This window comes from Dermacentor albipictus, chromosome 1 (genome assembly GCF_038994185.2).
Source record: "Dermacentor albipictus isolate Rhodes 1998 colony chromosome 1, USDA_Dalb.pri_finalv2, whole genome shotgun sequence".
Lineage (NCBI taxonomy): Eukaryota > Metazoa > Arthropoda > Arachnida > Ixodida > Ixodidae > Dermacentor > Dermacentor albipictus.
The window spans coordinates 244,498,095-244,514,137 of record NC_091821.1 but is presented as its reverse complement, the minus strand read 5'-3'; the positions used below and the strand labels follow the sequence as shown (position 1 = coordinate 244,514,137).

General features: G+C 48.1%; 3 protein-coding genes across 5 annotated transcripts in view; 2 read left to right on the top strand and 1 right to left on the bottom strand.

The window, feature by feature from the left end:
• The window catches only part of tws (protein phosphatase 2 regulatory subunit tws), a 66,344-nt gene that overhangs the window by 33,985 nt on the left and 16,316 nt on the right, over positions 1-16,043 (bottom strand). Inside the window, exons 1-3 of one of the 3 annotated variants that reach the window (XM_065439702.1) lie at positions 7,059-7,191; positions 6,242-6,307; positions 5,535-5,632 (exon numbers count right to left, since the gene is read on the bottom strand). In XM_065439702.1, the coding sequence (XP_065295774.1) occupies positions 5,535-5,632; positions 6,242-6,307; positions 7,059-7,176 (282 nt within the window). In that variant the 5' untranslated portion in view covers positions 7,177-7,191. Of the gene's footprint in view, positions 1-5,534; positions 5,633-6,241; positions 6,308-6,436; positions 6,600-7,058; positions 7,192-16,043 lie in introns of those variants that run through there. The other 2 variants (XM_065439704.1, XM_065439703.1) reach the window with 2 other exon arrangements.
• Positions 7,428-9,998, top strand: lqfR (clathrin interactor lqfR). The gene is made up of 3 exons (XM_065439701.1): positions 7,428-8,010; positions 8,119-8,961; positions 9,018-9,998. The coding sequence occupies exons 1-3, from the start codon at positions 7,970-7,972 to the stop codon at positions 9,715-9,717; spliced, it is 1,584 nt and encodes a 527-aa protein (XP_065295773.1). The 5' UTR covers positions 7,428-7,969; the 3' UTR covers positions 9,718-9,998.
• On the top strand, positions 12,248-15,141 carry LOC135907922 (bridging integrator 3-like). Its single transcript, XM_065439705.1, has 7 exons — positions 12,248-12,483; positions 12,650-12,707; positions 12,797-12,837; positions 13,433-13,494; positions 13,565-13,701; positions 13,959-13,999; positions 14,526-15,141. The coding sequence occupies exons 1-7, from the start codon at positions 12,455-12,457 to the stop codon at positions 14,923-14,925; spliced, it is 768 nt and encodes a 255-aa protein (XP_065295777.1). The 5' UTR covers positions 12,248-12,454; the 3' UTR covers positions 14,926-15,141.

Here is a 16,043-nt window from a genome sequence, read left to right as displayed (position 1 = left end):
ACACAGGGTGTTTCAGTTCACTTTGGCCAGTTTAGTGGCAGCATGACCTGCTAGATGCTATGTTCGTTTGTACGCGGACAGTTTGGCAGCACTGAAATCACTGTGCGCAAGCGGGTATGTCACGTGGTATATTTTTGTATTTCACGGGCATCCGCAGTAAGCCGAAAAGGACTAATACTTAATAGAGAGAAACTTGGAAACTGTCTAATCGAACGTTTTGCAAAGCGCTGTACAACTTGTGAATTTTTTGCCTAACTTCATTGTTTCAGAAGTTGGTTAATTAATCTTGACTAACTAATTAAACAAAATACAAAAAATTGCACGACACACTACATACAAAAGTGAGCAAGATGCATTGGGTTGCATCGTCTTCGAGTGCATCAGCATATTTTTAAACTCTAGCTAAAGTTAGCTGAAACACCCTGCATAAATAAAGAAAACAGTGTCGTACCATGCGCCACGGTTGAAACTTTTCCGCAAGGGGTCCTTCGGCGCAAAGTAAAGGGGTTTACCTCAAAGTACTTTAGTTTGCCTGTGTGCCAGGGGTATAACCCCAATCCCAAACTGTACTCTTCATGGGAGGTTGTACCAACATTGCCAATGACGAGCCACATTCGTTCAGCCCGATGTTCTGCTCCTCCCACGGCCTAAGTGAGTTAAGGGTGACGGCATTGATGGAATGCTGCCTTCTTAAGAGCAGACTCATTTATTTTTATTTTTTTTAATTCTCACCAGAACTCAATCAAGTATTATATTTTCAGAATCGGACATAGAAAAATTGACTATGTAAAAAGTTTCTTAAATTTGGTACGCTTTTCTGGAATTAAACTGGAGGTTAGAGGAAGAAATTTCACTTTGACTAAATTGGTTATAAATGAGTAGTACTTCCATCAGCGTCAAATGAAACGTGAACAGGGAAACGCGTGGCCCAAGCAAAAAAAAAAAAAAATTATGGGGTTTTACGTGCCAAAACCGCTTTCCGATTATGAGGCACGCCGTAGTGGAGGACTCCGGAAATTTCGACCACCAGGGGTTCTTTAACGTGCACCTAAATCTAAGTACACGGGTGTTTTCGCATTTCACCCCCATCGAAATGCGCCCGCCGTGGCCGGGATTTGATCCCGCGACCTCGTGCTCAGCAGCGTAACGCCATAGCCACTGAGCAACCACGGCGGGTCCTTGTAGCTTGGTCCAAGAGCCTAAGTTAGAGACTTGGAAATTAGAAATGGTTAGATTGTTCGTACTTATCTGATTTTTCTGAGTGAATGACATGGAATCGTGGAAAGTTGGGTGTTTGATGTCCAAAGAACTGGAATACATCTTCGGTGTGCCTTCTTTTCTGAGCGCGATCAGGGAGTGGGGGGAAGGAACCAGCCATAAACAAATATGTAGTTTTCGGCATTAACACCAGCCACCCACCATGGAGCGCTAACAATGGAAGCTCCAGGGACTGTAAAAACAGGTCTTGCAAATGCCAGCTGTACGTTATCACTATAACCAAATATGAAATAACCTAGGTTATTGGAGCGAGACGCACGAGACACCATGGAGCGAGACGCACGCACGGATGACGGGATTAGGCGTGCTGCCACCAACGACAGTTGCAGGGCGCTCACGCAAGTCTTCTATAGTCTCCGCAAAGCAGTCGGCGTCTGCTAAGCCGTCCTTCCCAATCCTCGCCGTTCAATGACAAGGCCATAATAACTGGAGCTGGGATTAAGCGGGCTGGCAGAAGCGGCCCCGAGACGCCAGCCGCTGACATAATCCAGCGGCCGGACTAGGGGGCGCTGTCCAGTCATCACCACTGACAGGCACGCACCTCAAGTTTTGACGCACTGCGTGATCCCCCTATCATGAAATATTTTCCCTTGTGTTTGAAATGAAGAAAATAAATGAAAGAAAAAGGAAGCTAAAATATTGCAGTTTACGTCGACTATTGTTGCACAGTTCGCTGAAACCACAAGTGCTATCGGTCCTAAATGAAACACGAACAGCAGTGCGCGTGGTGCAGTTCGCACCATCGTCATTAAGATAGATTGGCTCATGCAGTTTGCCGCATGCGTGCCACATTCATTCTTCCTATCAGCAAACTTGCGCAGCGCAGAATCACCGACAGCCGTGATGGTGGCCGACATGGGCGTGCCAAGCATGTTTGGCAGTCTGACAATACAGAAGCAAAAATATCCGACTATAGGGGGTCACGCAGCGCAGTCAAACCGAATGAGTGCGCCTGTCAACAATGATGACTGGATGGCGCACACTACACCTTCACTTATGCTTGGGCCACGCGCTCTGTGGTTCACACTTCATTTGACGCTGATGGTACATACTATTCAAGCAATCCTGGCAAAACAGCCAGAGTAACTAATTTTCTTACTATCAGCCTTTAATTTGCACCTAAGCTGAAAGCGCCTGCACATGGTGGTTAGCGGATAGATTATATTGCAGTAAATGAGCAGGTATGTTTTGAAGAAAAAAGGAAGGGGGTAGCATTTCTCACTATTCTTTGAATTCTATACTTCTACACACATTTCTTGTGCTGCCAGCTTCACGAAAGCAAAATTGCTTTTCCAGCACCTTTTTTTTTTTTTTGAGGACTGAACAAACTGAATCGACACATCAGCAGTGTCAACATTCCCACTTTAGTTGGCAACACGCCAGCACCATGGCTTCCTCTATGAAAGTGATGTGACATGAATGCAACTTGATCAAAGGATGCTCAAAACAATTCTAGCCATACTGGTAGGGCCTGATGGATTAATAATATTTGGGGTTTTACGTGCCAAAACCACTTTCTGATTATGAGGCACGCCGTAGTGGAGGACTCCGGAAATTTTGACCACCTGGGGTTCTTTAACGTGCACCTAAATCAGGGCCTGATGGATTAAGTATTTGTGTATCTCCAGCGACAGTTGCAAGTTGTCAGCCAAAAATTAGTCCAGTATGATGAAACAACTTAAAGCAAAGGACAAGCCAACAAATAACTGAAGCAATCAATTCAATGAAATGAACTTTATTTTTTAAGAAGCATCAAAACTACCAACCTTCCAAGTTTTCCTTGAAGAGGGCCCTAGGCAAAGCTACTGCATGCAGAACAAGGAAAATGCTGGCTGAACAGATGCATATATCATCGTCCACAAAGCTGATCGCAGAAGCTGCTACTCGAGCATCTATAGCCAACAATAAGGAAATATACAACTGGATAGCTTGCACAACTTTGCAGCAGACGATTACAATTTCTTTGCACCACATGCTGTGACAATACATGCACAACCATGCCAAATATAGAAAGCACAAAGCAGCAAGAAGGCTTGCTACCGTAGCAAGCAACTATGAACCACCCAAGACAACAGGAAGAACAAGAATGATGTTATCAACCTATCCCGTTCTGCAGCAGTGCAGGTTAATATCCCTCGAGTTGTAAATGCTTTGCAGGTCTGTAATTGTTCTCAAGTGAAATTCGGCCAGTTAATGTCCTTCGAGTTGTAAATGCTTTGCAGGTCTGCAATTGTTCTCAAGTGAAATTCAGCCATAGAACTGAAGGTGCATCGGGACAATATCGGGCACTTAACAGTATTGGAATATTTTTTTTTATTTACGACCTCCCTGGGACTGCTCTAGTGCATAAAAATATTTGTGAGGGAACACAGCAAAATAACATTGCAATGAAGCTATTCTGCGAGCATCATGGCTCAACAAATATTTCCAACCAGAATGCTGTATCAAAATTGAGTACTTCAGGCTTAGCAGAGGCAAGAGATAAATTCAATGGGAAATAAGATACTGAAAATAGATTAAGACATTGAGCATGCAAAAATCTGCGCTTGGATGTTTCCACAAAACTGACAAACAGGCTTTAAAACAAGGGTCGGGCAAAGGGAGGTACAAGTACTTGCAAGGAATGTTACCAATGCGCAACCAAAAGTTCATAGCAATACAAATTGGAGCCAGCGTAATATAATGATTCCTTTCACCAAATTCTTTATTATTACTCACCACCCACAACTAGCTGATTGCGGTGCTAATTAACATTGAGCAATGCTTAGGCCATTGATGAAGAGCAAAACATAAGAATTGGAATGAATTGCACATTATCTTTACCATGATTAAGTAGCATTATTCCAGGGCTGTTGGGAAAAAAATATGCTGAAGGATTAGTTAAGGCCAATAAAAACGATGCTAATCCAAACATCTACTATAATGGATGAGATAGTCTTCAAAGAAGTGCAGACAGAATAGAATGCAGGTGTGCTGACTAGGGTAATATCAGTTCAACAAAAGTCCGAAGTGTGACAAAAGTGAGGCAATCTTCATGCATAAGCCCCAAGTGCTCTGAAGTCTACAGGCCATGGTACAGACATGTGGTACAGAATAAGTCACTGTGCTACCCTCTCAATATGTGACAAACTGTTAAAGGCATCCTCAGTAGTGAGTGCAAGTTAGCACATGACAAAACATGCGAGTGTTGTCACATATGAAAAGCCCGTCAGTAATTTTATGAACAGGTGACTAAATGCAATTTTACAAGATTCAATTATATATATGGAAGGTGAATATGTGAATAATGCTGTGCATTATGATGGGTTTCTTTGCAGAAATATGGCAAAAAATCTGGCCACGCACTGACCAGTGCCTTTCTTTAGCACGAAGTTTTCGTCAAAAGTTCCAAAAGCACAGCACATGACAAGATCTGCTGTGGTCCAAACAGGACAGAGGTTCACAGGAAGATGGAGGTTTGAAGTGATAAGCAGTGGTTGAATAAAAAGTCGCTGAAGCCAACGCTTCTACAGGGACTCGTCTTCATGATGCAATTGCTGCCCTGATGAAGACTCCTTGTAGAAACCTTGCTCCCGGACAATTTTTTTCAGCCACTGCTCATTACTTCAGACCTACAGTCGGGCACTTGCTGAAGCGTCTGTAAAGCATTGTTCGAAGACCTCTGGTATTGAGGGGAATAACATTCCCTTCAGAGCTTTGGAGTGCCAAGCACACATACAGGAGCACATTGATCTTATGTCGCACAAGATAGCTCAGATGAAGTTTCCCCATAACATTTAGCTTCAACCAGTTGCATTATAATAAAATGTTATGCATGCAGACAGAAACTGTTACAGACACTGCAGCTCCTAATGCCACGATGCTAGACATGCAATATGTGATAGGCAGGTCAAAACCCCGTGTTGCCCTTCTTGAAGCATGCTATATAGTGTGTCAAATATATGATACATTTAACATGCTTGTTTACAACTTAAGCTTAGGTGGTGCAGCAGGGAACTCTCCTGAATTAAAAAAGCACGTGAAGTGCAAAGGCAAGCCCTCAAAGGTGTTACGAACCCAAACAAGCGTGGTTAACCTATGCGGCTGCCAGCAGAACGTCGAGCACCGAGGTACCGACGGTAACGCCAGCACTCGCCGTGCGTTGGGAATGCCCAAGGTGTGGCGTCCCATGGAGCAGGGCTCGCGGCGGCCGGGCGAGGCCTGCTCCACGGTGTGTGGCCAACCGGCGCGCGCCAGGAAGGCGTGCCCGCACTCACCGCGGGGTCTCGCTGAAAGATGACAACCCGGCCACCCTTATCGCCTGTCGCCAGCAGGTCGCCGTCATGGTTGAACTCCACGCACGAAATTATGTCCGCTGCACGGAAAGGCCAGAGAGCAACGGGTTGTTTACACTCTACGGCTGCTCATCGTGGGAAAAGCGCGCGCGCGGCTCACATCAGGAATCGCCGCCACACACATACAGAGCGCACATCACAACAATCATGCAAGCTGAAAGGCATATAGATTAGTAGGTCTCCTTCGGCGAAAATGCAGCGCCCACGGAGGTTTCGCCACTGCGCCGGTACTTTGAAAGCGTCCGCGACAACAACAAAAATTTGGTTGCGCGGCCAAGGTCACTTTTGGCGTATCCGCGGCTCCTCATAATAAGGTCTGTCACCGCGCCCAGTGACCGGCGACGGTTGTGAGGTCTCTCCGATACGCTGATCTAATGCCTCCCTCCGCGCTATCATAGCAATGACATCGAACTAGGAACGCACTCGGCGGCGGGCACTTTCAGGACATGCAGTAGTGTGCAGAATGCAGTATAAAGCAGTGTAACCATCAAGCCTGTCACTTTAACGGCTTAAAGACCAATAGTACAAGCCATCACGAATAGAGATAAAGCACAACGGCAAGTTTTCCAATGAACTTCCCAAAATTTGACCGCTGCTTAGGCCTTGCATAACGGTCGCAGTTCACTCACCTTCAGTTACATCGTCATCTAGCGTCCCCTTCACTTGAGAAAAACACCACTGGATCTCTCCATTACCTGAAACCACGCAACAAATATCCACAATGAAATTCTTGATGACTTTTGTCGCTGGCCGGCGTCAAAACGATTGCCATTATCGATGTTGCACAGTAGAGCGGAGTTTTCAAATGAGAAACACGCATTTACCTGCCATTACAACCGCAATAAATAACGCAAAAAGTTCTTTGTACTTCTTGAAAAATTAACTAAGAGTGTCAGACGCCTCTAGACATGTAAATTTCATTCGATGGCCTTAGATTTACAAACCAATAGTAGAAAACGATTTCAAGATGGCGCACTGTCCGACAGAAGCGCCAAAATGACGTCAGAACGCAAGGCACGTAGGGAAGAGTGCTTTTTTTTTTTGGAATTTCCAACGCGCGTAGTTCAGGCTGGCGTTGCTGGAGTGCTAAAAGGCCGACAGCTTACAAAATCGACCCGCCTAGGAAAACAAAATTTGAGGTTATAGCAAACAAAACACCAGTGATGCACCTGCTCCAATGCGCGAAATAAAATGTCCACAAGCTTCGAATTGATATCGATTAGATGAGTGACAAATTTATTTTTTAAGTGATGCAGAGCAGAAGACTCGCGGGGATTAAGCGATTGTGAAAATAAAACCAACACAGTAAATAAACAGCTTTTCACCGTCAGCAATGCCTAATGATCGATTGTATTGGTACGCCACACTAAATTGTGTGCGGTGCGTAGGCGATCGCTTCAAACAACGGTAACCCACTGCACAAAATACACTCCCTTGAGTTCTCACTTGACGAAATATCCTTCTTCGAATCGCTGCGTAGTGGCTCTGAACTCAGAGCGGCCGAGACTTTTTTCACAGGCTGTGTCGTCTTACGTTCTGGTGCGAAGCGATAGACATGATACATGATCTCGGGAAGCGCGAGGAGAGGCGCGCGCCTCGTATGCTACGATGGGTAGCTACGTGATCAGAACGTCAAGTGAAGACGACGTATCAAAGTTATTCCATTTTAATTTCATTTTTGCATATCTAGTTCCTTTACTTTCGTTTTTAAAGATTGCAACGCATTTCTTCAATTTCACTCACGCTCGTTATGCTTGGTTGTCGGGATGAAATACACAAATTGCGAAGACACGTTGCGTGCGCGTGCGTTTGCAACAGTGTGTTACGTCAAAGCCCGCATTCGTCGCAGCCTTATCGGTGGCCGGTTGTGCACATATGACGGCGGACAAAAGAGGTATTTTTACGCGGCCTACGTGACGAGCGAGCGATGATAAGATGCACGCCTCCCGAACAGCTGAGCGACGGCACTGAACAGCTGACGATCTCAGCAGCAGCAGACGCCAGCGAGATACGAGCATGTGGGAAATGTGTTCGCGGCTGGATCGGTGGCAGCTCTCGCTGCTGACCAGTGCGAAACACACGGACTCGTGGTGATCAAGGGATGTTTGTCGGCCGGCCTAAACTTTAGACAGGGGGAGGGGCAGCGTGTTGTGCCGGCGCAAAGGGTGTCGCCGGCGTCAAGGCCGCCGCCACCTAGCGTGGAGTGCAAAAAAATGCACTTGTTAGATCACGTGACAGGGCCGCCATCGCTCATGTCGTGTGGGTGACTGCTTGCAACCGTGCGCTACTTATTTGTGCGGCCCCCATAGAGAGTACCACCGAAGCCGCCAGCTGCCGGCCCGATCCGTCCGAGCACCATGAATATGCCGTGGAAGATCAAGGAGCTGGTGGATAAAGCGTAAGTAGGTCGTCGGCAGGCCGCCGATTCCAGCTGTCGGGTAGGCCTAGGCTGGCGCCGCCGGATAGTTTTTCCCTGTCGACTGATGACGGGCCCCTCTTTGCGCAGCACCAACATGGTGATGAATTACACCGAAATGGAGGCCAAGGTGCGCGAGGCGACCAACGACGTGGCCTGGGGTCCACCGGGCCAGCTGATGCAGGAGATCGCGCAGGCCACTTTCTCGTACGACCACTTTCCCGAGGTGATGGGCATGCTGTGGAAGCGCATCCTGCAGGACAACAAGCGCTGTTACCGGCGGCCCTACAAGGGCCTGCTTCTGCTCGACTACCTAGTGCGAAACGGCTCCGAAAGGGTCGTCACCTCAGCGCGGGAGCACATTTACGACCTGCGCAGTCTAGAGAACTATTCATTCATTGACGAGATCGGAAAGGATCAAGGCGTCAATGTGCGCCAGAAAGTGAAAGACCTCATCGACTTTATTCAGGACGACGAGAGGCTACGCGAGGAGCGCAAGAAGGCGAAGAAGGCCAAGGACAAATACATCGGATTGTCTGGCGAGTCGCTGGGCTTCCGGTACAGCGACCGGAACAAGTTCGACGACATGGACCACGGGTCGCGTCTGGGTCGTCGGCACAGCTTCGAGGACTCGCCCGAGAACAGCAACGACGAGGAACGCGACGAGCGGCCAGGCGGGGGCGTGACGTACCGCGACGAGCCTCGGACGCCTAGTTGGAAGCCGCAAGCCAAGAAGCTGGACATGGGCGCCGCCGCGAACTACGGCCGGGAGGCCTCGCCGCCCTCTAGCCCGGCCGCCACCGCGGCGGCGCCGAGCCTGCCAGCAGCCGACTTGCTGGGTGACATCGCCAGCACACCGACCACGACGCCGACCGCGAACGGAGACTTTGCCGACTTCAGCCAATTCCAAAGTGCTACGGCACCGCCGCCCAGGTAGGCTAACCGCACCGCCGCTGGCGGCCGGCATCACAGATTGTCTTCTCTTACAGCGCCCAAGACGAATTCTCGGACTTCGCGTCCTTCACATCGTCGAGCAGCATTCCAAGCGGCCTGATAGACCTGCCTGTGCAGGCGACCAGTGTCCAACCCAGTTTGCATACCAGTCCCGCCATGCCACCAGCCCTGCCGGCAACCAGTGTGCCACCAACTCTGCATACGAGTCCCATCTCGCAGCCTGTTCTGCAAGCGAGCCCACTGGCGGGACTGCAACCAGTGATACCTGCTAGTCCATTGGCAGGCATGCCGCAGACCAGTCCCCTGTCCCCACTGCAACCACAGCTGCAAACAAGTCCCCTCACTGGTCTGCAGTCACCAGCCGGTGGCATGGTGGGCCTCCCCATGGGCTTTCCCATGGCAGCACAGCCAGCTGGCTTTCACATGGGCTACACACTTGCACCCCAGGCTGGCCTTGCCCAACCTGTTGCATTCCAAGGGCTACCAGGTCTTGTGCGGCAGCCAAGCCCTGGCTGCGCACCACTGACACCAAGCCCTGCTGGAGCACCACCCTCCATATTTGGGGGAACAGTAGGTGGTCAAACACCACAAGAAAAGTGTGGGAAAACGTGGGTGGACTCCGGTAGCATTAACATCAGTGTGGACAACCTGAGCTTGACCAGCAAGTATGCAAAACCGGCGGCACCTTCTATGAACCAGCTGGCAGCAGGTAGTTCATTGGGACGACTGCAGTGAGGCCTCCGTGGCAGGAATCTTGAGCAGGGTGGGGCTCCAGCCCCCGGGGGAGCTCGTGCTGGTCACATATCATGTGTGGGGGGCCTCTGCCCCTGGACCGGTGCTTGTCTTCCATTGTTTTCCCCCCTCCCGTAACCCAGGACAGGCAGAGAAAATTGCGCTCAAGTGACACTGTGGTCACCCCCGGGCTGAATAAAGCAATAGAACAAAGCAGCTCCAGGGCCAGCCTGCCTCCCCTTGATGGCCGTATATTTTTTAATAAAAGCCTGGCCACTTGTTGATTTGTGTTTGTGGCACTAGTGACTCTTGGGTGGCTGCTGTTGCTGAGTCTTCTGCTGAGCCTGCAGGCGCTCCAATTTCTCCAGGCTAATGCTCTGTAGTGGCATCAGCTTGGGCTTGCACAGAACTGGCTGCGCACTGGTTTCGCGGAACAGCAGCCCTCTGCTGGGCACCACTTCATGAACCGCTGCTCCTGCATAATTGGAGCCAAGGCGGGGGTAGTAGGCTTTATAGCTGCTTATCTATGTTGGAGTTTACAGCTGCTTATCTTATGTGTATTGGTAGCGGCTATCTCCTTTTTCATTTCACCACTGATGTCCACTGGTGCTGTAGGAGTCACTCAATACTAGATTGCAGTATGTAGTGGCTTCTAAAGCTGCATGCTGCTTTGGAAACTTCTCTTGCTTGCCATGATATTTCATGTTTTTACAGAAATCTGTTCCAAGCAACGTTAATGTTATTTGCTCAGCTTTTGCATACAGTATTGCATTTGAGACTACTGAACATAAGATTTTTTTGAATGCATATATAGCATGCGAAGACATATTTGGGGCTTGCATATGCAGCTATCTATTACCCAAGGTGTGTTATGAAAAGAATCCTTGGGGCATATGGTAATGCTGCATACACTTAGTTGAACTGAAATGCCTTCATTTACAGCATTGGTTTGAGATGAACCCCATTAACCGACTCGTACACAAGAACTGATGCAATCTAAATACAAGCAATTGGGATGTCCGAACTTTTTTTCTGAATAGCTTACAACAAAATGAAAGTGCTCCTACAAATTCTCAACATGTACAGCTTCAATTTGCATTAGACTAACCAGTGCCTCTCGCATGGGCACATTTGACGGTAAATTCACGTTCAGTGGGTGATTGAGCACTGCAAAAACACAGTTCACATCAATATTGCTGTAGCGTCGCGTTTTTTACATCGATCGCACATTACGATTAAATGGAAATTGATTCCGATCATACTTGTCTGTGCGACGTGTATAAGCGAGCTCTTATTTTGCAGCGAAGACGAGAAATCGCTGATGGCACCTGCACTATGGATTGTGCCTGCGCTGCACGTCAGGCCACCAGCCGATGCTAGAATGTAACGCCGAGTAAGTAGACGTGTTTTTAACATGGCCCCGAAAAACGGAAGTACGGTGGGTGCCGACGATTGGCGCTGGCTGCACAAATGGAGGGGTGGTTACCTTTACCTCAGTAATTTGAACTAAGTGTGTTGATGCCGTGAGCGCCTGAGATATGGCTCGACAGGAGTTCTGAAAAACGTGGTTTCTGTAAGAGTGCGATAGCCGTCGGCAAGCTGCCGCAACCAAATGGGAAGTGCAAAATGCGTTGGTATGCGTGCTCCATACCACGACTTGCGCAAGACGCACGAGAATGCACACAGCTGTCCTGAATAAGCACGAAGGACGTCGGGGGCGTTAACAAAGCAGTGCAACATCCCAACCAACAAGTCGGCGCATCGCGATAAGCCGCAATCATAAAGCGCAACTGCCAAAAACGGAGCAGACAGAAAAGAAAGGGGGGGGGGGGGGGGAAGCGAACGTTCGAAGCAACGAGCATGCATAGAAGGCGGTCAACGTCCGCCGCAAAGCTAGGTGCGCGACCCGCGACCCATATTACCACTCTTCTCTCGGCACACACATACATGTTGATAGTCAGCTATTAAGCTGTCATTAAATGCTAGCAAACACGATAATACTCGTACCAAACATTCCTAATGAAGTCGCTGATGCTGTAATGGTGCAAAGGACCAAACCAAACACGTCTTTTCCTTGTAAACAAACTGGTAACCGTGACAACCCATTTATCGCGACAGAAAACGAATGATGATAGTGGATTCTCAGCTGCTGGAAGGTAGCAGCACGAGTAAAATATTGAGGCAAGCTTTACAGCGAACGGCATACCACCAAGACATAGCTGCTGCTTTAAGAATGTTTTTCTGTGCTAGACTCGCTGTGCCATTTGCACATGATGTGTGTGTCCACAGAATAACGGGGACATATACAAAAAGTAACTGCACTGCAGCCATTAAAATCGTTCCATATTACCAACGTCGCACTCTATAAAAAGGTTAACACCAAATAAAATCAACAGGAAGAGAGTGCCATTATTACTCTGGCGTTCAGGTGCTTTGACTGGCTAGAACACAATGGTCACCGTCCTCAACCACACGACCACTCACACCTGTTGGCATCGCTTCTTCGCTTCCCTTCCGCCAAAATCGATCCCAGCGCCAGCAGTGGCCGCTCTTTATGGCTGCATGCAGGGCCACTGGCTAGCACAGGGGCTAGAACCACTAGAACCGCTAGAGCGAGTAGAGCAGAGCGCGAAGTTCCTGTTACAAGTTCGGTCGAGAGTTTCAATGCACTCGTGTTGGTTATGCACACGGTCAAGTTACTCAAACCATAGAGTTTCATACAATAATTGTAGGAAACTCAATGACTCAAACCAAGCACGTCATGAGCTGGTGAGTGCAACATTTGATGTAGTGGGCTTTCTGTGTTGCAATCTAAACAAGCGACTACACGCGATTTCCGAACTTTGAAAGTAAAGGTGTGATGACCTTCGACTGTGTGTTAAGTTATGGTGAAACTGAAGTAAACCCAGCAATTGCCATTTTTACCGTCTTTAAGGAACCCACTGAAGCGGTTGTCAAAGGGATCGTCGAGGAACTCTCCGGGCGCCGAGCTTGTGAGTACCAAAACGCCGCTGTTACCGCTCTTGGGTTACGAGGTTCTCACAGTAGCCCCTCCCCGCGCCCCATACATTTCTGTCAACAGGACGAAAGAACTATCGAGGAGTTCGTGTCAAAGTTCGTTCGGTAAGACTGAGGGCGAAAACTGGGGGCAAAGTTCTGACTGGTGTTGCAAAAGTCGCGGAGCGCAGTAGTGCTGAACTTAGCGCCACAAGTTGGCGGCTATGCCTAATTATATTTATCAAATCGTGTTTTTTTACTAATTGTGACAACGTGTCATTATTTCGCAGTATTGGCGGTGCCTCCAGGACACCAAAGCTAGAACCCGGACTGGTCCGTGGGTTGGGGCTCGCCGAGGCCTGCGCATGCCAGGGGTGTATAAGATCGGCTGTCCGCGATAGTGGACAGCCAATTTTTTATGCGAACACCCCCTGGCACGCTTCGGCCTCCGCGGCCCCAACCTACGGGCCGCTCTGCTTCCAGCTTTTGATCCCCCCGCTACCCCTTGGGTGCCCTGGAGATCCTGCGCCGCCTGCTTTATTATAACCCCGGGTGCTCTCCTGAGGCCACCGTCTGCCGGTTACATGTGCCCTCCTGGAGCAGTGCTTCTAAAAAATACAACCTCTCGTCGCGAGGAAAATGCGACCCGCGACTTAAACACCAATCGGAACCTTGCCCTTTGTGGGCATATTTTCAGATTCATTTCCTGTGATACACGCAGGCTCGAGAGGGACACGAAGAAACTCCACAATGATGCTAAGAAGTACGAGGACACAATGCTGGGTACGCAGCTTGATATCTGCCATGCTTGCAACGGTCTGAATGATATTCCTAGTTAAATGTTTTTTTTTAGCCCTGTACCACTGCGAGAAAAAGATGAGCAGCGACCTGGCTAGTGGCGAGCTGTGCAACGAGAGTCCCGAGCTGCGCCGTCTCGTCGAAGAATGGCTAGGCTTTGCTTCATCTATGGACACAGCCGTCGATGACCATGTGAGCACGAAGTTTACATTAATACTGAGCCTACATATTGTTACTTACATTTACCCCTGCAGCGGAATGCATGCCAAGAATGTTGCATGTTTTTCATGCCGTGCCTCTAGATTAGTAACCATTTTTTACATTGATAAATCTTGCAAATACGTGTATGCACACCATTCAGTGATCTTGCATTACTATAATGTAAAGCATCTGCAATAATGCAGAGACTGTGAAACATTTAACACACTAAATCTGCCAATATTTTACAGCTTGTGGCCATTCGACGTTGTTTAGTGGACCCTCTTAAACGGTAAGTGCACATATGAGACTACAAGTATACAGCGCTAGTTCACAGCTCTTGTAAAAATGTTCTGAAATTTATTGCAAACAATTTCCAATATTGTGCTAGCTGCCACCAGGGCCTCCTTACTTGCAGACTTCACACTCTTGAAACTGCCCACATGTTTTGTGCAATTGTGTTGCATTTAACACAGCATGGCCAAGTATGACAAGTCACTTGGCAAGCTTTGTGGTGACCTCTGTTCAGAACAAGTAAAACAAGCCTTGTGTAGAATGCTCGTAGGACCACTAAATAATATTCAGTAGCCAGGAGAACGTATCCAATACCAGCACACATTGAACTGCGTGCTGTCATGGTAAATAAGTACACAAAAAGAAAAAAAAACATTTTGTATTGCATTTTATTTACCCACACCTCTGGGCTGACTTAGCATAGCAGTACAGTCAGGTTATACACATGAGGTGTGGCTAAAGTGATGCTCCCCGAGTACATTGGCTACGATTCATTTGGCCATTTTCCTGCTGCCCATGCACAGTTACCAGAGTGTGTTTGCCGAGGTGCAGGCAGCGCTGAAACGGCGTGACCAGGCAGCCCAGGAGTGCTTGCGTCTGGAGCAGCGTGCAGAACGGCTAAGCGGCCGCGAATCAACAGGCGCCAACCTGGCACGTCTGAGTGAATGCCGACAGGCGCTAGAGGCAGCCCGGGCTGATCTGGCCACTCAGGGGGCACTACTGGCACAAGACTTGCCCCGCTGGTATGCAGCCAGCAGCCTCTACCTGCAGCCCTGTCTTGAGGCTTTGGTGCATAGCCAGACACTCCACTGGGGGCAAGCAGCCACCCGTGCCCACGACCTTATGGCTCCGGGGACACGCAATCCTGTGGAACAGCAGCTGGCTGCTGCCAGATCTCTCTCTATTGTTAGCCTGCCCACCTAGGCACACCCCTACAATAATCACTGCTTTATGATTCAAGGTCTGCTGCTCCATACTGTGCTGTGCGCCCAATGCAGAACCGTCCCTGTTGATGCTGTGGGCTCACAATGATTTCTCCTGCACTGTTTTGTGCAGATATGACTCAAGGCTAACCGGTTGTTGCATTTGTGCATGTTTACAGTTTCGTTATATAAGCAATAAACCCTGAGAAAAGATGTACTCGTTCGTTCTGTGCATACATTAAGCATTAGTCTAGATGTACAAAAGGCACATTATGGCCTGTGTGGTATGTAGAAACTGCGGCATCGTCACGGTTGACTTCATAGGTACACAGACTGCTAAGTTTTCAGGGCACCCCACAAAACTACAGCAAACCTTTTAAAGAAACACTGATGTAATCTGTAAAACTATGGCAGCGTGGTTTGCAATAACCTTTTGAAACACGGCTGGAATAATATAACGATTTCGGTCCTTTTACTTTTCACACTTTGTCAGTGGTCTAAACAGTGCTCCACCTATATTATCACCAGGATCAGGCAGTTGTGTGGATAATAAAAGGATCACTATAAAGCCAGCTCAGGCTGGCCTTCTACTTGAAGGAATACTTAAAGAAACACTAAAGAGAAAATTTCGACCGTATTTGTAACTACCTTTCTTTAATACATCAAGAAGCTATGCTTGTCAGAGAGGATAGGCTTATAAAGCCAGAAAAGGTGCAAAAACGCAAGAGTTGGCAATGCCACTTTGAAGTTGCTACACCAGATCACCGTAACAGATTGTGGCGGCGTCTGCACAGGCCTACTAAAATTTTCGAGGTAAAAATCGACTACCGTGTACTCTAAAAGACCTAACAACTGAACTTAGCAAGTTTCAAGAACTTTTACAGAGCCACAACAGCCCAAATACGAAAAATGCTTTGAAATCCATAAGGTTGCACTGACATACCAGTGCTGGGGATTGGCGTGAAACTGAAAAAGAATAACTTTAATTTTCTCTTCTAATAAACGACCTGTTATTGTGAAATTAGCAGAAACAGTTGTGAAAGAATACTTTATCAGTTTAAATTGACTTAGTGTTTCTCAGTGAAGCCCACGAAACATGAAAGGGAATGAATTCAGTGC

Bases quoted from the DNA above. Each gene is read 5' to 3' on its own strand.
- LOC135907922 (XM_065439705.1), top strand. From the start codon at position 12,455: ATGACTCAAACCAAGCACGTCATGAGCTG. The intron at 12,484-12,649 runs GTGAGTGCAACA...ACCGTCTTTAAG, and splicing joins ACCAAGCACGTCATGAGCTG to GAACCCACTGAAGCGGTTGT. The intron at 12,708-12,796 runs GTGAGTACCAAA...TTCTGTCAACAG, and splicing joins ACTCTCCGGGCGCCGAGCTT to GACGAAAGAACTATCGAGGA.
- lqfR (XM_065439701.1), top strand. From the start codon at position 7,970: ATGAATATGCCGTGGAAGATCAAGGAGCTGGTGGATAAAGC. The intron at 8,011-8,118 runs GTAAGTAGGTCG...CTCTTTGCGCAG, and splicing joins AAGGAGCTGGTGGATAAAGC to CACCAACATGGTGATGAATT. The intron at 8,962-9,017 runs GTAGGCTAACCG...CTTCTCTTACAG, and splicing joins GCTACGGCACCGCCGCCCAG to CGCCCAAGACGAATTCTCGG.